Source organism: Fistularia commersonii, chromosome 2 (genome assembly GCF_037954325.1).
Source record: "Fistularia commersonii isolate RoL2024-O1a breed Wild chromosome 2, RoL_Fcom_v1.0, whole genome shotgun sequence".
Lineage (NCBI taxonomy): Eukaryota > Metazoa > Chordata > Actinopteri > Syngnathiformes > Fistulariidae > Fistularia > Fistularia commersonii.
Genome location: NC_141285.1, coordinates 23,872,809 through 23,898,307, shown reverse-complemented (window position 1 = coordinate 23,898,307; position 25,499 = coordinate 23,872,809). Strand labels below are relative to the sequence as shown.

General features: G+C 43.2%; 2 protein-coding genes across 3 annotated transcripts in view; both read left to right on the top strand.

Moving 5' to 3' along the window:
- Positions 1–12,519: 12,519 nt before the first annotated feature.
- mdh1ab (malate dehydrogenase 1Ab, NAD (soluble)) lies at positions 12,520–19,183 on the top strand. Its single transcript, XM_086174072.1, has 9 exons — positions 12,520–12,594; positions 13,041–13,139; positions 13,537–13,633; positions 15,702–15,877; positions 16,539–16,661; positions 16,754–16,930; positions 17,032–17,145; positions 17,597–17,689; positions 18,401–19,183. Exons 1-9 carry the CDS (start codon positions 12,592–12,594, stop codon positions 18,521–18,523), a joined length of 1,005 nt encoding a protein of 334 aa, XP_086030198.1. The 5' UTR covers positions 12,520–12,591; the 3' UTR covers positions 18,524–19,183.
- A 986-nt stretch (positions 19,184–20,169) lies between these two features.
- ugp2b (UDP-glucose pyrophosphorylase 2b) overlaps positions 20,170–25,499 on the top strand; it is a 32,492-nt gene continuing 27,162 nt past the window's right edge. The window contains exons 1-2 of one of the 2 annotated variants that reach the window (XM_086174053.1): positions 20,170–20,456; positions 21,188–21,270. In XM_086174053.1, the coding sequence (XP_086030179.1) occupies positions 21,255–21,270 (16 nt within the window). In that variant the 5' untranslated portion in view covers positions 20,170–20,456; positions 21,188–21,254. The remainder of the gene's footprint in view (positions 20,457–21,187; positions 21,271–25,499) is intronic. The other variant, XM_086174060.1, reaches the window with a different exon arrangement.

The window sequence follows — 25,499 nt, the reverse complement described above, 5'->3', positions numbered from 1 at the left end:
AATGGCCTTTTATTTATAATTATTCCCATATTTATTGATATTGTCATTGTTGCACTGCTGTGGCAAAAAAATTTCCCCTTATTGGGATCAATCAAAGTATTATCCTATCCTGAATGCTAATCATATCTTCTTCTACGAACGCATTCGCACTTCACAAGCACTTGATTTTTAACATTGCGTGAAATTATTTAGCGTTTTCTCAAAGAGCGACCCGCTCGAGATCCAGCCACCTCCATATTAAGCTTCTTCCCACCGGGAAGGATTTTACGATACCATTTTCAGAACTTTTAAACGGTGTTGTGTAACAATCTCCCAGAATGTGCGAGCATAGAGGAGGAGGAGGAGGGAAGAAGACGAGAACAGGGGGAGACGGAGGGATGAGTGGAGGCTCTTCTAAGCAGATGTGTAAACGTCATTAGAGGAGGTAATGGAGGGAAGAAGGTGGGAAATGGGAGGAAAATGTGCTCCAGTCGAGGTATTTACCCAACGCCTGGAGCAGAAACACAAACACGGCAACGGTAATGACGGGGGGGGGGGGGCGGGAGAGGGGGAGAAAGAGACGTCTGGTGGAGAGAGAGCGCCATCGGGTCCGAGAAAAGCGTGAAGGAGAAAAAAAAAAAAACCTGTTGTGAAGGTGTCCGACCTCTGATTCCGCCGCATCACAAATGTTTAACAATCCCATCAAATGAAGACAGGGATGGCACGAACCCGGCAGAGCTTGTGTTTCCCCTCCCGTTCGGCTAATAGCCCTAATCCTGGCAAACGTTTCACTAAAAGCCGACCGCGTCTGCCCTACAGCAACGCCCAAGGGCAGGAAAGGCAATACTTCCAGACCGGCTGCACAATGGCTGCCTGACTTCAAAGGGCTTCTGGGGAGTGTGTCCCTCCGGTGTGTGTCTCCCTGTCACCGCCAAGGTGACGCGTGTCACACCAACCACGCTTTTGTTTATGTTGTTGGATTTTCTTCTCTTAAAGCTGTTTGGTGCCCCGTTGTTCGCCCGTCACCTTCTGACCGGGACGAGAAAAAACACACACACATAACACACAAACTGTGTGTTTGAGGGAGCGATGAAATATGAAGAAAAAAAAAAAAAAAGGGGGGGGGGGGGGGGGATCGGTCGACAAATGCGTCGACGGTTATCCCGTTAAATCCAACACGTGCTAATTGGCAAGGGTTTGAATCAGGATAACTGTCAGCATTTCCTGCAGGGGATAAAAACACACGCCGCTACTTCACGTCTTTGTTTCTTCGTACGTTCGGGGTTTTAACGGCGACGCCGCTGACTGTCGTTAAATCCGGCATCCGCCGTGCCTTCATTTGACAAGAACATTGGAGATGTTTGGCAGTAAGAGTCGCTACTAGCGGTGTAAAAAAAAAAAATCGATATGTATCGATATATCGATCCGACAGCTGACGATCCGATGCATCGACACGTCCGCAAGAGTATCGATCCACGTATGCATTTTACCTGTCTATTTTTAGTCGCATTCTGTAATAACGGTGCATTTTGTAATAAACGTCCAAAATGTAATAACTTTTTCATTTCATTTTGTAATAAAGCTGCATTTTGTAATAAACTGCCGCATTTTGTTACAAACTGCCCCAACGCATTTTGTAATAAATTTTGCCCCATTATGTAATAAGTTATTACATTTTGAGAAGATTATTACAAAATGTACTTGCAACTTTTTTATTCTCTAGGAAATGTAATAAAATGGAATTTATAGAATATTCTCTGTTAATGCAATCTTTGAATAGTGTACTGATAGCAATTGCTAAGTACTGCTACTAGGCTAATACAGTGATACTAATAATAGGCCTAGCTTTTACAAACACTTTAAAGTAAAATAAAATACAATTAACAAACTTATGCTTGTTATTACATAATGCACCATGTTATTACATTTCCTAGAAAATAAAAAAGTTGCAAGTGCATTTTGTAATAATCTTCTCAATATGTAGCTTATTACATAATGCAGCAAAATTTATTACAAAATGCGTTGGGGCAGTTTATTACAAAATGCGGCAGTTTATTACTAAATGCGGCCTTATTACAAAATGAAATGAAAGAGTTATTACATTTTGGGCGTTTATTACAAAATGCACTGTTATTACAAAATGCGGCTCAACAAGGCGGACATGGATATGGCTGAGAAGGACGCGGATTTACACACTCCTGTAGGTTTAAAATCGTTCGTGTGGAAGTATTTCGCCTTCCGCAAAAACGGGAAAGAATTGGTAAAGGATGTGGCGATATGTAAAGAACGTCAAATTGAAGTTAGCTACTGTGGCAACACTTCTAATTTGTCGGCTCACCTGAAAAGACGGCATGGTGTTGTTGAAGGCGAATGTTCAGAAAAAGCCCAGCTGAGTACATTTTTCCCACAAAAGTTACCGAGCAGTTCGAAAAGGGCCAAAAACATATCGTATTAAAACATCGTATCGTAGTTAAAAAAAATCGTATCGAATCTAATGGTGGGGCATTTTAAAGTATCGAAAAAAAAATCGAATCGAATCGTCACGATGGCTCTGAATTACACCCCTAGTTGCTACTCAGTGTTTCCTCCTTGACTTTACCAAAAAGCTCAACCGTAAACTAGCGTGGCCTTCATTACGGATTAAGCAGAAATCGCTTCTCCCGATGTCCTCGACGCGGGGTGAAGCGTACTGTAAGTAAAAGCCATCGGCCGCCTGCGCGTGCACGGAGGCGCCTGTCAAGGGCTCAGGAAGATGAGGTCTTTTAAAGTTGTTGTCAGATGCACGCAGAGACGGACACCGGCAGAAAAGGAAAGGTCACCATCGGCGTCCCCTGGACTTCTGGGCAGCCTTATTCCCCCGTCACACACTCACACACACGCTGTCTGTCACCTCCCAGACGAGGCCGTGACATCTCGGACGCCTCTCGGCGGGCAGCGCCCCGCCCTCTCTGACAGGCTGTCACGGCGCTGAGCGCTCGGACGTCGCTGACACTTGGTCCGAGAGGGTTCCTTCTCTTCGCCGTGACCTCGGAGACGGACGGCGAGGTTATTATCTCCCCTCGGCCCTGTCTCCGAGGAGAAATGAGAAATCTTTTCTGCGGTCTACTCTCAGCTCCTGCTTTGAACTGGCACTTGTCCATCAGACTTCTTCTCCGTAGGGTCGTGTTATTTCTTTTTGGCCTCGGGTCGTCTGCACACTGACGCCGCCGGAAAAAACAAACTCCATCGTCAACGTGGCTACGAATCCAAATATCAAACAATTCACATGTGTTTGAGTTCGAAATTACACTTCCAAAGCTGTTTGGCTTCTAAAACCGGTCTTAGAGAGAGCGCTGAGCTTTGTTTTTGAGTATCGGGTGCTTTTTTTTTAACCATGTCCTCATACGAGGACCTTAGGATTCTGATGATCCATAGCTGAACCACATCCATAGATCAACCATAATCACCACAGTCCTCAAACAGGTAAAATGGAGTGCGGTTCAATAATAGTCACTGTAGGAAAGTCGTCACATTTTGGGTTTTTTCATTTTCGTCAGCTGCTGCAGAGGGACTCCGTGTCGGCTTTACGGAAACGTTTGCTTTTGTTGCCACTAGAAAGCGCAAAATAAGCCCATCGAAGAGAGCAATGACACCAGAGCTGGCAGAAATACATAAGAAGGTGTGAAACACATTCAACACGGGAGATTCAGGGCTGCCAAAAAATTCAAGGTGTATCAAAACCTCAGTGACTATTACTAATGATGGGATTAACTATCCTCATAATCAAACAACCGTCAAAAGTAACCGTTTCTTTGTGGCACTAACTGTCAATTGTCGTTTGTTGGGACAAATCTTCGATGAGACAAATCTCCTCCTGAGACGAGAATGTGAACATTTCCGGCAGTTATTTACACTGTGTGTTAAAAAAAAAAACAGCCTTAACAGAAACTGGGTTTATAAAGAGTTTGTTGAGGATAAATCAGATCGTGTTACGGTACTAAGCGGTGAGATATAGCGGTCGGGGTTTGTCGTCTTGGTGGGTATGCGGTTCTACTCGAGTCGAGGTCCGCTTGCTCGTCACCGTCGGTCAAACCCTCGTCGAAGTTTGAAATGACTAATTTAGAACGGCAGCCCGGGCTGAGACAGTTGCATGCATGCGTCCCACAAACGCATATTTCTAGCTATTCTCCATCTGTCAAAAAGCCCAAATAACCAGCAGTGCGTGAAAACGGCCGAGCCCTGCCCGACAGTCCTCCTCGCAAAGTGCATTCGTTGTGGAACTAAGGCGGTTTTGGTTTACACCCACTGACACCCAAACTCAACAAAAATGTCGACTTGTTGTACTTGTAGTGACACATCACTTTTGCCATTGTGCTGCTCGTCCCTGAGAAGTTTCATCTTCACTTCACTTTGACAGCTGTGCACACCAGAACTCTACATTACCCACACACACACACATATATATATAAACCCATGGAAGAAAAAGGGGAAATCCTACAATGGTGAAATCTGGCATTTATTCAGGACAATAGCAGGGCTCTGCATGTACCGCTGGGTCAAGTCGTGTCTTGTCAGACCCCGTATCCTCTTTCCAAAGAGCCCGACGGTTGCATGTATAACAGGGGCCGGCTCCGGGTGCAGCGCTGCACGCAAATTTAAAATCAAACTGCCATTCAAACGTACCTTTTAAGGGTCAACGGGTTAAACGAATGGTTACCAACGAGAAAATAAAAAATTTGTTTTATGAAGAGCTATTCAAGATTCACACCACAATGATGATGTCAGTCATCATTAGTATCGAGTTTGAAGGGACGATTGTGTTTCCACTGTGCAGCTACTTTGACTTTGGCAGCCAGAACAGTATGAAGCAACTCAATTGTGCCCCAAAACTGGATTTCCGTTCCTGCCGCTGCGGTAGGAAAGCTTGCCGGGTGGTGACTTACCAACACGAAATGCTAAGCAGAAAAACAAAGTGCAACTTGCAGCGCTGCAGCTGGTGACCTGGTATTTTAGAGTCTTGAACGCTCAGCGTTCATAATTACCGCCACAGAAGGAGTCGATGGAGGAGCCGGATGACAACCAATCAAAATCGAATCTGTCTCAGAGAAAAATTCTATATCAAAAATGTTTTTTTTTTTTTTTTACTGCCGAAATAGAAGTTTCTCTAGTCAGAGCAAAGAAACACTGGTTTTGGATACTGGGGTCTGCCGTTTGTATGGAATTTAAAATACAGCGTGAATATTCGCTAGGAAATGACCATATTGGCAATTTCCAACTGTGTTTTTTTTTTTTTTCCCTCGCTCATAATGCCAGCTGCACCTTTTTTTTTTTTTTTTCATTTTCATTAAAGGCTCTGTGTGACAAGCACTTGAGAGCTTAGCGGCTAAGAACAACATATCCCATCAAAACATCATTTCCGAGCGTGAAAGCCTTTTCTTCCATGTGGGAGTGTTTTCTGACAAATGATGTGCTGCTATAATGTTGGCTCAGCGAACGCACGTGTTGCTGTTGCTCGATTGTAATATAAACCGGCACGAGCCATTCAGCAAACCAAGGATATTTTTACTACTTTAACTCTTTGGACCTGTGAGGGGTGGAGGTCTTAAGATGACCGACATGGGGATCTCCAACGTCCCGTCTTCTCCATCCCGTCCGCGAGTGATCCAAAGCTCTTCTGCTGTGTGTGTGTGAAGATGATTTGAGACAGTGCAAATGAATTTGAGCGCGACCAAGGTGATAAATTTCCCACGCCTTTCTCTTTAAAGTGTGGCATACCTCTTACTGACACACACACACACACAAACACCCTCCAGTCCCATACGTGTACATAGGCTTAACATCGGCTGGGCGGGCCGATCCCGCTGGCTCGCCGTCGGCACGGCAACAAGCACTATCCTGGCTAACATCTGCTGCACGACCCAGGGCCACTCAGAATGGGCCTTAATCCCCACACAGCCATGTTGTTGGGGGGAAAACATTCTTTTCCTTTTGGTGAGTGCAGACAAACAGGGACAAGCGGTGTTGCTGGTAACCTGCAGGCAACCAGCCTCTTGGAAGAACCCGGAATGTCGTCCGTTACGTGGCCCCCGATTGTGCCGAGGCCCATTATGGCTGTGCAGAAGGGTGTGACCGCCAGCTTCTGCAGCGAGTCGCCGTCGCCGGTCCAGTTGGATGGATTTGGGTTTTGAGGTTAATGAAAGGTCGCGCTAGTGGGCTAGTTGGTGTTGGTCAGGGGGTGTTTGATGGCCCGGTATGCTAACACAACAGTTGCATTGGAGGGGATGGGGGGGGGGGGGGGGGGGGACAAAACAAAACAACAAAACGTGAACCATTTTCCACGCTCAGCACATCAGCCGCCTGCAGATCCGGGACATTGTTGCTGCGGCATTTCAGTCATCCTTCAGTGAGTTTGAAAAAAAAAAAAAAGTGCATTTGTTGCTGTCAACAGCAGAGGGAATGGAGAAAATATGTTCAGTCAGGACAGATGCAAATTGTCAATGCGTGGTAGTTTGGATCCCCCTGGTGGGCTGCTTTCGCCAAGCAGGGGCGGCGGAGTCGTTCGGCGCCGCAGAAAAAAAATAAAGCAGGAGATGTGGAAAAACTCCGCGTTCGAGGATCATTCACACGACCGGCAAACACGTGAACTCTTCACCCCACAGGGAAAAAAAAAAAAAAAAAAAAAAAGCAGGCGGCGCCATGATCCCTCGCATTAATGTTCGCGATTCCGATCTTCGGCGGAGGCGACGCGCCGAGGAAATGAAGACGCGGCTCCGTCAATCAGTCCATCAACTGCTCTGGAATATGTATTTGTCTTAATATAGTTTGATTCCATCAAACCCATTTCACGGACCATTTCATTATGCAAACACCCCGGGGGAGAGAGGGAGTGAGGGATGCGTGGTTGAGACTCGCTCGCAAGAAGAAACACACTTCCAATGATGGTTGGCTGTGTGTATATTATGGGATTTAATTGAATAGTTCTGCATCAGTGCCAAGAAGTTACCTGGTGTGTTTGCAGAAGTCTGTGGTCTTCCTGACTGAAGGCTAAGGTGCTTTTTCCTTCTTTTTTTTTTTTTTTTTTTTTGTGCACTCGGCCAACACAGAGTAAAAAGACCCGGGCCTTCTTGGGTTTCAAAACACACACGCGTTCTCCGCGAGAAGCTCGGCGGCCTGACGAATCAGCTGATCCACAGATACGTCACGGTCAGTGTCTGATCGGAAGAGAAATAGGGCTGCCTCGGTAAAGAACAGTGCAGGAAAAAGTGCATTTACTGAAGGACTGTGCTTAAGTGCATTATGTTCCAGGTTATTCTTGCTTGACTAGAGTATCACCATTCTCGAGGTCTTTATATGTTTGCGCAACACCACTCTTTCCATTTCCAGGATTACAAAAATTGGGCTTGAAATCTAACGCTTTAGTTGGATTATTAGATTTGATCCTATTTTTGCATGGAGGTACTTTGTGAATGACAAGGTCACTGTGATATAAAAATAACCGGAGCAGATTGCTCCCCGCCACCAACTGGCCTGTAAGTGGGTTCATTTATGCGTTCAGACTTGTAACGTCCTCTGAAGATAAAGCAGTATATGTAAAGCAGAGACAGGTGTGATAAAGTGATAATGGTCAGTTTGGGATTGCAAATAGCAATTACGTAAAAGCGTAATCATGACCACCGGGGGCTTTTCCGCATGTTGTTGAATTGAAAGAAAATAAAGAAATCGTTCAGTTTACAGGAAAGGCTACTGCCATAGCAACAAGTGTTTTGGGAAAGTGTCCTCTGGGTTTCCAACAGCAGCAGCAGCTCCAAGGTGCTCGGTGGAGCTGCTGGTTATGGCGGGCATACACTGACCCCTAGTGGGGGAATTAAGTTCCTGCCCCTCCCTGTCACCAGAATAGGGCCAAATGTTTTGGAACAACACAACTATTGTCCGCATTACAACTCAAACACACCGAATTCCACACAATCCTTCAGATCTAAAGCTTCTTCAACTAATCTTAGACGGGAACATGCAGAGTAAATAATAGGGATACAGCGGTTGATTATGACAGGAGATAGCGATGCAATCGTGTGCCACTGTGTTTGTCTGCTGTTTACATGTGATCTCCTGAGAATGCAACCTGCTATCTCCCCATGTCTGTCGGTGCGATGCCAGGGCTATTTTGTCTACGGAGGCAGATAAGAGGCCGATACCGATGGCAGGGAGCGCGCTCGGTGTCTGCCTGCCTGCCTGCGGCGTTACAAGGTCGCTAAGGTGCACTCGGGGTGGAGGGGGCAAAGGCGGCGTGGATGGAGGTGACATGACGAAGCAGCAAAAAGAGTGGGCAGAAGACAGGGAGGGATATCGAAAGAGATGGACGCTGTGCGCTGAAAAAGCTGCTGCCATCCCTCTCCCTGTGCATTTTTTTTTTTACTCTTGTTAAGTTCAAAGGTAAGCTGGATGTGCGTTACGTGTTAAGCTTAAGATTTGTGCATGTGTTAACCTTTCGAAATGCCCTGGCACCAGATATTATCTCACGTTTGTCCCACGGATGGTTTTTTGGTTTCGTTCTGATTTGGCTTTTACAAAGACAAAGAATGTACTTAATCCCCTCATGGTGACCTGTCATCTACATTTGGATCTAAATTTGAAAAAAAAAAAGGAAAACAAAACTTGAATATTACATTGCTGAATCACAAAAACACACAAATGAAACACTAGATAAATGCTTCACACATTGTGGAAGGTGGTTTCTGATTTACCAGAGAAAGGGAGAGGCCTTTTTCTCCATCTGCTGAAGCATAAAAAAAAAATCACATGGCAACGCAATTTCTGAAATTTAAAAACCTCCACAGTGTAAAACTGCATTTCTGCAAGCAGGCAGCTGCAAGCACCTGTTTCTCTTCCAGTAGCCCTAGCGCCACACAGGAAGGAGTGCAAATAGATGGGAGCTTGAGGAGCAGCGGCGGCCGGCAGCTGCTTCAAACAGCTCTGAATGGGACCCTGGAGGAGGCCCCTGTCACCGGCAGATGGAGACCCCTCACCATCTGCCTCTTTCCAGAATTATGATACAAAATCTATTTATCAATGGGTTTTTTTTTCCTCGGCAAATTCTCAGAAATAGCAGGATTGCCTTAACATTAAAAATGATATTTTTTTATCCAATTTTCCCTTGTTTTTTTATTTCTTCATTTTGTTATTTATCTTTTATCCTTGCTGTTGTTGTTGTACCTATTTTGTCTCTTCTAGTTTATATTTATACTAATATTATTGATATGGTTTTTGTTCCGCTGCTGTGACAATGAATTTCCCCTATGAGGATCAATTAAATACTATTTTATCTTACCGTAATTTCCAGACTATTGAGCGCACCTGAATACATTTAAACAGACATATATTTAAACAGAGATATTTAAACAGACTGCACAAAAGCAGTCACCTCATGCCCTAACTCTGCTGTCTTTCTTATCCTTGTTTGTCCCTGCCCACACTCATCCAGCCTATTTTTGTTTATTTATTTTATTCATTGCTATTGTCTGTGTCTTTTTTACCCTCAATGTTCCTTTATGTTGTCCATTATGATCCTTGTTGTTGTTGTTGCGGCTGTTTATTTGTGGATGTCTTTCTATCGTCTGTCCCTTTATTTATATTTATATTCATATTTATTTTAATTTTTTGACATTATAACTGTTACGCTGCTGTGACAAGGGAATTTCCCATTTGGGGATCAATAAAGTTTATCTTATCCTATCTTAGAAAGATACACTGTTACACAGAAACATTTTTCAGCTGTTAGCTGATTGCTAAGTTTGTCTTCTTCCTTCGCACTAAAACCATTAAAGTCGTCTTTTTCAGTGTCAGAATTGAACAGCTTCAAAGTTTCTGTAATTTCATTGATCGGATGTGAGGCGGGCGAAATTCTTAAACTAGCCGTGTCATTGTTTAAGCCGCAGGGTTCAAAAAGTGTGAAAAAAGTAGCGGCTTATTGTCCGAAAAATACGGTATATAAATACAGAATAACATTTTAACAATTAACTGCAAGGCATTAACTAAAAAATATTGTTGGTTGTTAAAAGAAACGTTTCCCAAAAAAAGAGCAAGCTATTTTTGCCAGACAAGTGGTATATGTAATAAATGCATATATATTTTAAGGTCAGATCAGTGATGCAATGCTGTCCTTTTATTTTTTATTGATTTATTTTGATAAAAGAGGATATAAACGCCATAATATTAAAGGGACTCGATGATTATTTATTACATGCTGAGCTCAAAAACTGAGTTTCCATCGTCAATTGGATTCCTGGTTTAATTCCTGGATTTCTGATTGAATCACCCAATAGTTTCATAATCAAGGACTAAGTTTGCCTTATAATCTAAAAATGGGGAAACTTCAACTTCTCTAGTTGCAAAGTGAATATTTTTACTTCCACATCTGCAATGGTGTGTTTGGGTGGTGGACATCTGAAGATGTTGTCTTGCAATAGTCGAAGCCCTGGCTGATATTTTTCTGACACATTCTAAAACAATCAACCAACCATTCCAACAAAAATGGATCTGCAGATGAACCTATTGTCAAAATAACCATTTGTCTCCATATTTAAGATTATGACTAAAAACTTGTCATTAATATCCCATAACTACTTTTCCGGAGAAGCTGTGGGGCGTAATTTTATTGCTCTTACAATGAAGAAAATTAACAAATAACATTAATAAATTTCAAAGTACCCCCTCACCACCTTGCCAAATTCAAACACATAGTAATTTGCTGTACACCTATTGCTGTACCTTCATATTCTTATATTTAGGACCAGAAAAATAAGCATTTCCTGCAGACGTCTGGCATCTATTTCTTTGCTTTCAGGTGACATTTCTCCACAGTATTTATCCACATCTATTTTGACACCTTCAAACAACCCATTTAGAAGATGTCATAATCTGAGCACAAAATAATCCCAACAAGGAGTGCTTGTTTGGTTATTGAAATAATGGTGAATAACTTAGAAGATATCATTAGAAACACACTGGATCGTCACACTGATAACAGTCTTATTGATGGGAGTTGATGTGATTACTACAATAAACACAATCTAATTTATATCACAAGAAACACATGTCAGATACACGTCACAAATACAATAAACTGATTATGTCCCCAGTTTATGTAGTGGTTTAATACTGTTTCTGCTTAATGCTGGGGAAATGCACCAGAAAAACATCAACACATAGGGTTTTACCTTTATAAAATAACAAAAAATAATTACGAATTGTCCAATATGCACGTATAGAACCACCTGACATAGACACATGCTCCTCAGACAGCCTGCAAAGCGACAGGTGTAACACAACCTGCTGTGACGTGGAAGGAGGTTCTGAAATATAGATGCCTGAGCTGACACTCATGCAGGAGGACGCACTGGTCACCTGAAGCTACCTGAGCAGACCTGGGCCGATGGCGATAACAACAAGCGCTTATCGACGGAGCTAAGATGAATTAAAAATTAAGAAAAAATGCCTCATAAATGATAAATTTTCAACTGCTGATGATGCATTCATAAATAGAATCCAAGAGGCCTTCTGCGGGGACATTTCAGTTTAAACAACAGAAAGTGGACAGTGCAGGACAGGTAAAACAAAACAAAACAAAAAAAAACAAAACAGAAGCATACACAAAAAGTATCCAAAAATATAGCAAAAAAAAAAGAGTTTTCCTTTCCAAAGAATGGAAAATAGCAGACAGCATTTAGTTACATCAGCAACAGGAGCGTATGGATGAATGAATGAATGAATGAATGAATGAATAGCCTGAGCACCAGGCAAACAACAACCACAACAATAATAACAAAAATTATAAAGTTACCAATTCTGAAGCTAATCTTGGAAAGTTAGAGACACTTCAGTCAGGGAAATCAAAGCAGCTACTAATCCAGGATCTCCTCCACAACCCTTGACTAGATGAGTAATACTGGGGGGGGGGGGGGGGGAGAAAAGTCTGAAAAGAATTAAATGAATCACTAACCTGTGTTAGTAATTATTAGTATTATTATCTTGGTGTCACGGGTGGATCTGAAGTCGTGGGCAGCCTTCGGTGTCCGGCGTCAGAACTTCCTTGGGTAGGAACACACTTCCCACACTCTTCCCAGGGGAAACATTAGCAACCTGGTTGTCTATATAAGTAGAAAACAAATACATGTATCCTTCTGTCCAACTTTTCACGGACAGGTCAGCATATATCCGGATAGAAAAAGTTAATTCGAACATCTGGCTATCCAAACGAAGCTAAAGCTAGCAATGCTAGTAGCTTGCTACTACAGGTCGCTAGGCAACAAGCCGCTCCGAGCGGGCTAATGCTCCACTGCTAGTTAGCTGCTAATAGCTGCTTGCGCCATTTAAGCTTAGCCCACGGAAGCCCATTGAAGGCTAGTTCGTGTTTCTCCTTTTTGAGCGAACCCAACACCGGCGTCCTCCTTCTGACGGCGTGATAAAGTCTGTCTTCGACAAAAAGAAGTTACCGAGGAAAAACTACAACTCCCAACGGCCCCTTGGTGCCGTACGGCGGCTTCAAGTGTCGTAATGAACGGAGACTTTAAATACGAGGGACCTCGAACTGGGCGGGTGAGAAGTGTGGAGGAAAGCGGCTCTAGCTCTTCTGAAAACATGGTGAGTCTCTTTCTTACATTAATGACATATTTTTCAAACACCTACTGCAAGTATCGTGGATATTACGCCTCTAGGTAAATAGTCTTTAAAGTTAGGGTTTTATTTTTTTTGCAGAATGTATCCAACCATTCGCGTAGTTTGGATGACGTAATCAAGCGCAGGAATGTAACCGTAAATATGGTCAGGTTTGTGACGTGATCACTGGGAACTCCGTGGGTTTGAATGAACGTTCAGCACGGATTCTTTCAGTTATGTAATAGAGAGAAGCGTTTGGGAGGCACTAAGTCTATTTTTAAACTGCCCCCCCCCCCCCCTGTTTAGGTAATCCTGTAGACAAGTTATGGACTTAACGTCCAGACAGGATTTGGCAGTGAATTATCCCTTTCTTGCTTTTCCATGTGCATATCACCTCCAGTTCATTTTCTCTCCCCGTCTTTTCCTTGCAGTCCGAGCCTATCCGAGTCCTGGTCACCGGCGCTGCCGGACAGATCGCCTATTCGCTGTTGTTCAGCATCGCCAAGGGGGATGTCTTCGGCAAAGATCAGGTAAAGACGGGCTCATCTTGTGGCCTTAACACACTCGGTGCGCTCATCTCATTAGACTGTGTCACGGGACATTTGGCGGAACCTGACACCCCGGAGAAAACAGAGGTCACACTTTTCCCGGTGTCATTGAGCGTACGCCAGGTGTGTTGGGATTGATCAGATCTGCAGTGGAGGAGCCTCTTCGAGTTTAGCGTCCCCTTTCTAATGCCAAGAGTATTAGGCCAACCGTAAGACCGGGCGATCCATCCGGTACACGCCACATTTGGCTTAGGCCTCCCGGAGACAAAGTCCTCTGCCGCCATCTCCCTTTGCATGACCGTTATGATCACGTCAACTTGTTTTCTATTTCGATTTGCTATTGGTTTCATGCTGTCCACCTTCTCCCGCTGTACGCCAGCCCATCACTCTGCTCCTTCTGGACATCACACCCATGCTGCCGGTGCTGGAAGGCGTCGTCATGGAGCTGCAGGACTGCGCTCTTCCACTTCTCAGAGGTAACACACCAGGCTGGATGAAGACAGACATTAATCACGAACCTGGACCGACATACTGCTCCTAGACACCAAATACATATATTTTGGTGTCTCTATTTTTTTTTCTTTTTTTTTTAAATCACAGTATCGAAGGATACTATCACATTGAGTCCATTGGTCCATTTAAAGTCTATGAAAGAACACACGTGTTGAAGATTTGATGTCACACGTGTGTTTTAAAAAAGAAGGCTTTGCAAACAAGACAAATACAGCAGCGTGTCTAAAACAATTTTGCAAAATTATTTTGTGTACGCTCCTGTATTGAGCAGCAGTCATTGACCTCGTCATTTGTCAACAGAAACTCCATAGTCCTATTATAAAGCAGACTGGCACTGTAACAACTAAGTTATATTCATATACATCATTTATATTAGTCTATTATTATTTATATTTTAATTTATAATCTAATGTGGGCTAAACATCTGCATGTACCACTTGGAAATATGATCACATTTTTTTGTTGTAGGAATAATTTAAAGGCCTTTTTTCTGAATCTCCCTTAACTTCCCTTTCCTCCTGAAAAGAGTTTAAATTTTGAGCCTTAGTGCTTCTAATCTGGGACTCCTGACCCATCAGTGGAGACGGTAGGAGAGCATTTCTGTTAAAGATTCTAACACTCAACACACCCAGGCTGATTAATAGCATATATATCTGTCTAAATCACCATGCTTGAATATTGTAAAACTTGAACTAGGGTGTGCAGACGTACGCAGTTGCTGAGTGGGGGCTCGGTGTTGTTGGTTCGCTCTCCAGCTGGCCTATTGTCCACAAGACGTGCCTCTGGGACCCTGGGCCAGAGGTCAACCAGGCCTAATACTGCGTCTTCCTGACACATTGTCAACATCCTGGAAACGAGCACGTGCACGCTGAGCTGTCAAAGCCGCGGAGTGAAAACTCACATTGTGATGTTTTGGGCATTTTTTTTTTTCTCTGCTTATCACGAGCCACGGTTGAGAGACGCTACCTGTGAGAGAAGAGTTTCGCTCGTCTGTTTTTAAAAGCTCGCATAGTGCAGCCGAATGGTTCGGTCGGCCGTTCTGTCCTAAAATAATACATTCGCAGTAAATTCCGACGCAATGCATCCACGCGTGGTCTTCAATGACGATAAAGCCACATTATAAAGCACGGTTTTAAAAATGTTTTGGAGGAAACGACTGGAGCGTTACAGTTTCTGCTGCTTTCCTCCTTTTCAATCAGTACCATTTGAAGACTTAACCCGACACGATCGAGTCACAACATGTAAGAATGGATCAATAACTCCGATGAAGCCTTTTCCTTTCCTGGTCTGACAGAAGGGAGACCGGACACCTGCGGCGAGCGGCTCGGACCAGAAACCCGCTCTAATCCTCGCAAATGCAGAAGGGATTTACTTTGCGAATTAAAATATCCCTCCTTGAGACAACCGATAAATAAGGGAGCTCGGTTTGGAATATGCTTATTTTGGCCGCGTCAGTGCAACCGTTGTCATGACATCATTCGTGAGGCGCCATTGTGTGCCATCTCCATTGTGACCTGGAATTTTTCCTTTCTAAATGGTGCTGTCCTTTGCTTTGTTTGGCCAGGGGCTGTGAGAGGCCCCTGTTTTAACAGACTGAGCCGCAAAGACAACGCGGCGTGCATGGAGATGGGCCCAACCATATAGTACAATTACTGCTTGCACATGGAGACTCCAGCAAATGGCTTTCCTCAGAATTGCATGTGTGTATGCAGTTTTGGAATCCCTCTCATGGAGTGTGTGTGAAGATGACCAGCGACAAGTTCTACTTCCCATCTCCAAGAAATGACACAACTTAATTTGTTACGTTCAAATGGAAAAAATACCAACAATTGTGAAGGTTTTGGCTTTTTTAAAAAACTTGTATTACTTCAAAACAATGTTGTCGGACTCTGCCGTCAAGCTAACGTTAAATATGTGAAGGAGAAACTTAACTGAAGACGTTATGTGAGTCCGATGAGTGTTGCCTCAATTGAGAAGTGGGTGAAACGTGATTTCAGTGACTGTAGCCGATTGTTTCTCGTCCTCACACAGATGTTATCCCTACGGACAAAGAGGAGGTGGCCTTCAAGGACCTGGACGCTGCCATCTTGGTGGGCTCTATGCCGCGGAAGGAGGGAATGGAGAGGAAGGACCTGCTGAAAGCCAACGTGTCCATCTTCAAGAGCCAGGGATCCGCCCTGGATAAGTACGCCAAGAAGACCGTCAAGGTAGCAGCGCTGAGAGGCACCCGTTTCCTCCACTCTGTCAAAATCTTTGCGCAATTATCCGGCTCCTGCAACACCACGGCAACCATCACACCCCGATATTACCATAATTCTTACTCTCGCTGTGGTTAAAAACACAGCAACAACATCCCTTTTAGAGATTTTTCTTCTCTAATCCACAAACTCAAGAACAGTTAAAGCTACGCCTGTTGATGTTGACATCCAGTACGGGTTCGAATATCACCGGGGCGACAGCATTTATGATGAATATATTAGCACTCATATTGCACTTGTCCGTGCACCTGCACTTTGTGAGTTGCACACCAAGATGCACTCGCACATCTTACTGCACTGTATTCTACCCAGTGTTCTATTGCAATGTTCACAGTTATATCGATAATCATATTTATAACCATGTTTACACTCTTCTACCAGCACAGCAAAGTAGGAATTTCACTTTACGGGGAAACTTGTTTCTACACTGTACATGCGAAAATAAATGCTTTGACTCTTGAATAGACATTCAGAGCTAACCTCACTCAAGGACATGGGAAAATGTACAAGTAGGCAATTACTAAGCTGTTACAGTAACAAGGTTTGTTAGAATAAGCGGCCATTCTGTGTTTGTGTGTGTGCGTATGTGTGTGCGTGTGTGTGTTTTCAGGTGCTTGTTGTGGGAAACCCTGCCAACACCAACTGTCTGATTGCAGCTAAGTGTGCTCCTTCCATCCCCAAAGAGAACTTCTCATGCCTCACCCGCCTGGACCACAACAGGGCCCGCTCACAGGTGTGTGTGTGTGTGTGTGTGTGTGTGCACTCACACAGGTATCCTCTGTTCCTGTCCCTCAGACTGACTTCCTTTTGTCTGTTGGCCCGCAGGTGGCGATGCGTTGCGGCGTTCCTGCCAGCCAAGTAAAGAACGTGATCATCTGGGGCAACCACTCGTCCACCCAGTACCCAGATGTGCACCACTGCCTCGTCAACATGTCGGGCGGCGACCTTGCCTGCTTCGACGCGGTGAAGGACGACGCCTGGCTGAAAGGGGACTTTATCTCCGTGAGTGACAGACATCTGGACAGCGCCGCCGACAAAACTTTGAGCAATAAAACCCGAGACCCTCTCATATCAATTCCTCTTCCCACCATCTCCTGTCACAGATGGTGCAGCAGAGAGGCGCCGCCGTCATTAAGGCCCGGAAGCTGTCGAGCGCCATGTCTGCAGCCAAGGCCATCTGCGACCACATGAGGGACCTCTGGTCCGGCACCCCGGAGGTAAAGCCGGTGACGCCACACAATTCCCCACACGTAGTTGTCCACCTGCTCCTGCCCGCTGGTCCAAAAGTCAGCTCATTTGTTGATGGACACAAACGTCACCTGGAGTATATTTACAGGAGAAAACGGACGTTTCAATTTTTTTTTTTTTCTAGATGTGTAAATGGGGGGGGGTTTCTAGCCATTAAAACTACTCGCCGGATTGATTAACGTAAAGCTCTTTGGAACTGCAAGGTGCAGAAAGCGCCCTAAAAGCAGAGACCGTTTACTTGTGTATGTGATCCCGGGAAACCGTATCCCGATTGTGTAGTACCAGATGTTTTTGAAGGTTCCCTCCAGACGGAAGAGTGAGATTCATCTCGCAGCTCTGATTTCTGAAACCTTTCAACGGTTCCCCCTCGGCGAACATCAGACCGTGTCGGAGTTAACGCATTTCTCCTTTTCTGCTCAGGGTGAGTTCACCTCCATGGGGGTTTACTCCTCGGGCAACAGCTATGGAGTCCCAGGAGACCTCATCTACTCCTTCCCAGTGGAGATCAGCAAGGTGAGGTCATCCTCGCCGTGCGGTCACGGTCCTCCAGTTGCTCACAAGCCTCTGGTTCACTGCAGATGCAAAAAACCTCTTTTGTCTGCATCAGGTGGCGGGAGAGCAGAGGAAGTAAAAAATGGAAAATTAGATTAATCTCAAGAGTAAAACGAATATACTGTATCTTGTCTATTTAAATGCAGTGTTGGTTCTCACAAATTACAGTTCATGTAACCAATAGCTTGTCCTCTAAAGCCGTTTATCATTTTTTTTTTCTTAAAAAGTATGACGGGAAAACTAAGCAGTTAGGTGTGACAACTTCCGTGACAAAGAATACAAAATATTTTGTCTCCATGTTCCAGTACAAATGTAAATAAATAATGGTTGCTAGCAGAGTATTGGGAGTTTTTCTCAAGATTGAAATGATTCAGGATAAAATTTTTAAATTGGATTCAGTCAAGATTCATTGTATCCTTAGGTGAAAACAGCCAGCACATGTCGCCATAGTGAGGCGGTGAGGATGGATACGATCAATAATCACCTTTTAGCAGTTTGCTGAAAACATATCTAGCTTCTGTGGTCAGGAGATCGGTGAACATAAATGTCTCTCGGTTGAAGCAGACATGTTAGCATGTTAGCGTGTCTCCAAGATCCCCAGATACGGCTGGAGTCAGATGCCATGAAACACCCGTCTGAGACGCTCACGCAGCACGTCTGCTCTTTCCTCAGGACAAGTCCTGGAAGATCGTGGACGGCCTCGCCATCAACGAGTTTTCCCGGTCCAAGATGGACGCCACTGCCAAGGAGCTTATGGAGGAGAGAGAGACAGCCGTGGCGTCCCTGGGCCTATGACTAGACTCCCAAAACCCGACCGATCGCCACCTAGAACACGCCGAAACTCCAGGAGCACGCCTCTAACAACTCACTCCACCAACCCCCCCTTGTTACTATGTGCTTGTGACACAGAGAGTTAGTGAGTCAGTGTTTATGAGTGGGATTTATACTTGTACCCTGAAACGTCACCCCACGGGGGAAACCAACAGAGCCTGCACCCCCTTCTTCCGATCTGTGCAGCAGCTCCAGAGACACCGAGAGGACAAGGGATCTCCGCCTTTCCCTCCACAAGTCTCCGGCGTCAGCGGAGATTGTTCGTCATTAAACCTGAAACACGCTGATGTAAAAGAAAGGGACCTGGTTGTCGGATGGACGGTTGAAAGACTCCATCATGTCCTCCTCTTCGTGAACACCAGGCGTGTGGTGTGTGTGTGTGTGTGTGTGTGTGATGCTAACTCGCTCCTATCTCTGCTGTATTTCACGATGTTGAAAACACATCTGTAACAAATTAATGTAGCCAGTCAACATCTGCTTAGTTGTACAGTCAAAGAATTTGTTTAGCAGCTAATCTCTGATCATTTCTCTCCGGAGATGGTAGATACACATAGTAATATGTAAGTTATCAACACTGGAAAGGGTATCTTTTAAAGGTTCTAACAATAAAAAAAAGTAATTTAATTGTTTTTGTTGATTATTTCAAATTTGCTTATAATGTCTTTGCTACTAGAAGAAAAAAAATTAATCTGTCTTCCAATATTTTCTTGATAGTGTAACCTGGTCGCAACGAAAAGAGACGTCCTTGAGAAGTTCAACTGCAGCATCCGATCCAAAATGTAAGTCTAAATCTAAAGTGGATAAAAATTAAATCCTGAATAGCAAACAAAAACTCCGGTGTCCATGAAAAAAAGCATTTCCTAGAGTTAATTAAGAAATAAAATTAAATAGGTTAATAGGCTCATCAATTCAAATGTGATGAAGTGATTTAACAAATAAAAAGAAAATGTTAATTCTACTACACTTGGCAGACCAAAACGTTTTTATTCCATAGTTTTCACTAAAAAAAGAATGGAAATTTAACGCCAAAATATTGAGATTCATTACTAGGCTCAGGAAATTGAGGGCTTGATGTTTGTACTAATAGAAATATTTATTTGTAATTATTTTGAATGTCAATATGAGAGCAAAAAACAGGCATTTAATCTAACAAAAGTTATACTAATCAGAATAATTAGGCAAAATATCAATCATGATAAATAACGTCTCAACACCATCCAAGCACAGTTGATGTGGAGCGTTAAGAGTGCAATACACCATTTGTACCAGACGAGGTCGCTATTCTCAAATTTTCAGCACCAGCGAATCGCAAGAGGAATATTATGTAACATCCATAATTATTTAATTTAGAGAAAGGGAAACAATAATGTGAATTATTTGCCGTACAGGCGGGTAAAATACTGACTGGGGTAAAAAAAAAGAAATAAATAAACGTGAATTTATTCAACATCGCAATGTTTTAGTGCCTTTTCCATGCATTTTTTTAAAACCTGGAATTGCCGACGTTCACGTCGCAGAATTCTATTGGTCCCTCAAACCTACGTCACCGTGTAGCCGGTTTCTCATTGGCTCTCATCCCCACCAACGTTGTCCCATTCGCTCCGGACGCGACAGCGGTGTAAAAGTAATCACAATTTTCTGTCAACTTATACAGTTTATTTTTAAACTGGCGGGGATTTTTGGGGGGTTGTTACTCAGCTATGTCGAAGGGTGACGACCGCCCGTTGCTCTGAGACAGAAACCCGTTTTTTGTTGTTTTTTTTTTTTTGGTACACCCACCCCGCGGTTCCCCGGCCGCCGCCTCTGCGGGTTCGCCGTGGTCCTATTTTTTCCCCATTCGACCCGCTGGACCAGGCAGGCCGACCCCGTCGACTTAGCATCATCCTACCGCCGAACGGTAAGGACAGGCCGGGACGGCAAAAAAAATGGCGTGTAAAATGTTAAATTTTACCTCTCTGCCTTACCATAGCGCCAACGAGATGTCAGTTTTAATAACACTATTTAAAAGAAAATAAAAAAGAACGAGTTGCTCTAGCTTAAAACCGGTACGCGCAGGCAGTCATGACCGAAACACCGCTCTCGTATCCATCCGTCTGCCCGTCGGTTCCGGCGGCTATCTCCTCTGACCCCCCCCTCCACACACACACAAATAAACACACACACACACTCTCTCTCTCACACACACACACACGAGGGGAATTGACGGTAAGTTGCACGAGAATGACCGGTTATTTGGGATGAAACCCAAAGAGGCGAGGCGGAGCGGGGGGTTGGAGGAGGTGAGCGGGGAAGAGGAGCAGAGGTTGCAGAGCCTGGATTTCTGATTTGCATTTTATGTTTTGGAAAGGAAGAGGAGAGGCTGACAATTTTGGAGAGAGGAGGCGAAAAGAATCAGCCAGTGAGTTTTAGTTGGGGTTGTCCTCTTGTCGTATGAGATAATGAGGGAGAGGAGGGGAGGTGTCCTTGCCCTGCCTCCTTTCCTTCAGTGACTCCATAAGGTGACAGGATACCTGCTCCTCTCAATGAATTCACACTCGGATTATCTCATTTTTGATTCTTTTTTTTGTTTCCTGCTGTCGTGAAACCTGTTTGGACTGTGTGTATATACACTTGTATATTTTTTGAAAGGTGCCCTATTTGTTTGGGATTTATCCTGTTAATGAGCCACGAGATCTGAACTGACGGCTGAGACACGATGCTTTTATTAGGAAGTGAGTATAATTTCTCCTCCGACCTTCTCAGTGTTACTTGAAAAGGAAATCAAATCTTAAGAACTGACCCTCTTGGCTATTTCATTTGTAATTTCCTTCAGTTCTGCACCCTTTTAGCGCCGTCATTTTGATCAACAGCAGCACACACTGAAATTCATCTGAGGGGTTTCTTTTCTGCAACTTTCTGTCCTCTCTGTTACAAAACTAAAATCAAACTGAGGGGTAATGGATTGCATTTCATCTTCTTAATCAATTACCAACTGTTTTCATTATTGATTAAGTTTGTTGGAGTCACTGAGTTCACATGGATCTTTTTCCCCACAACTGAATAAGAGAGGAAATAAGAGGCAGTTTTCAAATATTCTTTGTTTTTACAGAACTGAACCGGTAGAGGCTCACAGCTGTAGGGAACATCACTACAAACGGCTCAATGAATGAATTTGAAAAAAACATCTGATTGATTTAAATCCACCCATATTACAACAGCTTTTGAAACCAAATTACACAGAGCTTCTAAAAGTCCGTGGTAGGTGTCGAAGTTACTGCATCCACCGTCAGTCCCTGCTGGATTTGTCGCCACCACTAGAGTCGGGGCAGCGGGTGTGCAGATTGCAAAGGTTGTAAACTCCAAGAGGGGAAAAAAACAGCCTTTTGATTTATGGGCTGTATAGATAAAAATTGACTCGACAGTGTGTTGCCTCTGAAAACAAGCCAGCACCTCACACTTCCCACTTCAATTCAAAAGGCAGCAGCTATTGCGAGTGTAAAAGGTGAACTGGATGCAAAAACAACATTGAGTGTTTTGAGCGATTAAATCAAATATGACCTCTGCTCAGGGGCTGTGTGACACTGACAAACAATGAGTAATTCTGTGCAAATTATTAGTGACTGACTATACCATACATTTCTATAACATATGAATAGTTACTATGGCAACTTCCAAATCCTGTTAACATTTCTGCATTCTTCTCTTTGAATAAGATTAAATCTGTCAGCCTTTTTTTGTCCACAGAACCTGTTTTAGAGATGATAACGGAATATCTTATTAGCATGTCATATCGCAGAGTGCGAGACTTTCCCTGAGAAGGAATCTGATGTTAAACAAGGTGATATACAGTATATTGTATAATGGGTCACAATCCCTGTAAAATGACTCGTTCAGTCACCTCTAGCAGACTTTATAACAATTATGTAGATGTAGCATGGCTGTAAAATTGTTGTTTTATGTTTTCCTTGTTGTGTAAGGTCTGCCTTCAAGTGCCCTGAATGTCTTAAAAGATGCATATGGAAATATTTATTAGATTGACTTTTACATTTTGAACTGGGTTTTATTTTAAATCACGGGTTCAAGGAGAGAGGGGTTTTATGGCCGGGATGTAGTCATTTTACAACCACGGCACTGCATTCCACTTCTACTTTGACCATTCGGGAGCCGGGAATTGCTGAGGAAGACTTTGGTATTACAGTAAACCCTCGTTTATTGTGGGGTTACGTTCTTGTATTTTGTACAATTATTATAGAGTACAATGCTGTGCTATAGAATGGAACCAAAGATCAAAACCTGTTTTCTACCTTCATTCAGCATGCCCAGAATTTTAACTTTTTCTCCGATGTTTCCTTTTGGACGTGCCGTCAGGTGCATTTGCCGGTGCAGAACGTTTCGTGGCATCTTAGGTTTTGTCATAGAGAAAATTTGCAAATGTAAATTTGGCAAACTGAGACAACGGTACAGAGACATGGCACGGAGATTGTTGACACTGGTCTTCTGTCCTCTAGCCAATTAGGATGCAGAACACAACATACTGTACTGTTAAAAAAAAAGCAATAAAAAACTGCACTAAAATATCTTCGAAACAGTGAAGCCGCAAAAGATGACCTGCGTTATAGCGAGGGTTTACTGTACAGCGAAGAACAGACTGGATCCTGCTCCATGACAAACAGCACCTTTTTTGATTAAAACAAGATGATTCAAGTTGCCACCACATACTTCCCAGTTGACTTCCTGTTATTTTTTTCTACTTTGCTTGAAACTTGTGATACATCAGTGTGTTTGTCTGTAAAGATGTCACGCTGCACGTCTGTCCTTGTGTCCAGCCTGCCAGAGCTCATTTATAACCTTCATCACAGCGTTCCGCTGTCTAGTCTGTTAAAATAGTTGTTCTTTTGAAAGGAAACAGGACCTTGCAATGACAGAGCAGTCAAATGGGGGACCTGGCGTGTTAAAAAAAAAAAAAAAAAAAAAATGAGGTGCTGGTTGAAAGAACGGTCCTCAAATAGGTTATCCTCTTAAAGTAACAACAGTCCGCTGATGGTTTCACTCATTCATATTAACATCTTAATGAATGTGTGATAATGAAAAGCTCGGGAGGATAAATCCACCAGGAGAAAGCTGTTCTAATTTGTATCGAAGAAGAGGAAGAAGCTACAGTCGCTGTCTGAAAAGGTTTAGAAACATTTCCTGGCAGCACTTGATAGGCTTTGTGGACTTGAGGATTTCACATCAGCGCCAAAATGGTGACACGTTAGCAGGTCTGTTGAGTCGCTCCCCTGACTTGTGGTGCCTGCATTCACTAGCTTAGGATCAGTAATGCCTCTTATGGCATTTCACCCTGTGTCTTTGTTTTGAGATGGATTACAGATGTTTTCATTGTCACCTCGCTATTTGGATGTTGAACAAGAATCATAGTGCCGATACTCCCGACAGCCCAGATTACTTAAAAAGTCAATCAGAGTCTGCCAAATCTATATTTTGACAGAGCCCATCACGTGCATTTCTTCTGTCTGCCAATGTCACAAATTGTTTTTGGCCTCTCACTTTCAATGATCTGTATCCTGCTGTCGTGTTTGACAGGGGCAGAGCATTTGTTGGCCATAAGCTTAGCTGGTTAGCTTACTTTAATTATCAAGTTACTCTTCAGTGTGAACATTTGAAACAGCCAGAAGGGCTGATGTTCTGAAGAGGGTTTCCCTCCGTCCCACACTTCTGTAAAGATACAGGTGTGCCCCCCAGGTTGAAAAAGCACTTTGTCTATTTACATCATTGTGAACTGGTAGGTTTTAGTCATTCATTTATTTTGGGGGCATTCAACATCTATTTATGGATTTTAAGACGTTATAAATCCGTAGACTTTATCAACACCCTCACGATATCATAATCCAACTATGTTGGGATGTATTCCAAAGGTATAGTAAGAAAATCTTAGCTATAGCTAGTATAGTAGTAGAGTAGCGTCAGACTATAACCATTGATTGCTGGGTTTATTTTGTTGAAGTATTGATAAATTTAGGGTTTATTCATATGTAATGACATAACATTTAATTTCTAGCCAATTACTTCTTGCCCCCCCCCTCCAAATGTTATAGATACTTTTTATGAAACTTTCCAATAAATTCTTCAAATTTTCTGATATTACCCTGTTTATGGAGGGTGAGTTAACATTTTTCAAGTAGCATCAAATATTATATTAATTCCTCACTTGTTGAGGTTTGACTTGTCCATGAAAAAATCAAGAGCAGATCTTTGTTACAAGCAGATCAGAGATGCTCCTCACATTTTAGTTGTTTCCTCAAACCTGTTGTGTCACAATAATACCAGTTCATTCAGTCGGAAGTCACCCATCCTATTTCCACAAATTTAATTCTCCAACAAATTCATAGGTGATGCCCCGTGATTTTTCACGGAAGTGATCAATGTTAGGGGTATTTTATCTATTATTCTACCGAGATTTTTATGAAAATCTTTCATTTCTATCTTGATTTTTATGTAGTTTCAGGCACATAGACATGCAATTTCTTGCTAATTTTCAAGTTGTTTCTATGTACCGTAATTTCCAGCCTACTGAGCGCACCTGAATATAAGCCGCACCTGGCTAAAAATAGCTAAATAAAGATATGTGTACATATATCGGCTGCACTTGTCTATAAGCCGCAGGTGTCCACGTCGTAACATGAGATATTTACATAGAAACAACTTTAAGTGTTAATTAAATACACAACGGTAACATCCTAAGAGCCTCTAACATGGCTGCTGAAAAAGATTAATAATAAATAACACAAGGAAAAGTCCATTCAGCCATCCATTTTCTATCAGCGCTTGTCCTTCTCCACCTGATCACTGTCTTCGTCTTCCTTCTGCACACGAAAACCATTAGTCGTCTTTTTGGGTGTCAGGATTGAACGGCCTCAGAATTCCGCGGTAATTTCATTGGTCTCATGTGAAGAGGCTAAAT

Excerpts from the sequence above, each read along its gene's own strand:
- mdh1ab (XM_086174072.1), top strand. Across the intron at positions 16,662-16,753 it reads ACAACAGGGCCCGCTCACAG|GTGGCGATGCGTTGCGGCGT; the intron begins GTGTGTGTGTGT and ends GTTGGCCCGCAG. Across the intron at positions 17,146-17,596 it reads TCTGGTCCGGCACCCCGGAG|GGTGAGTTCACCTCCATGGG; the intron begins GTAAAGCCGGTG and ends TTTTCTGCTCAG.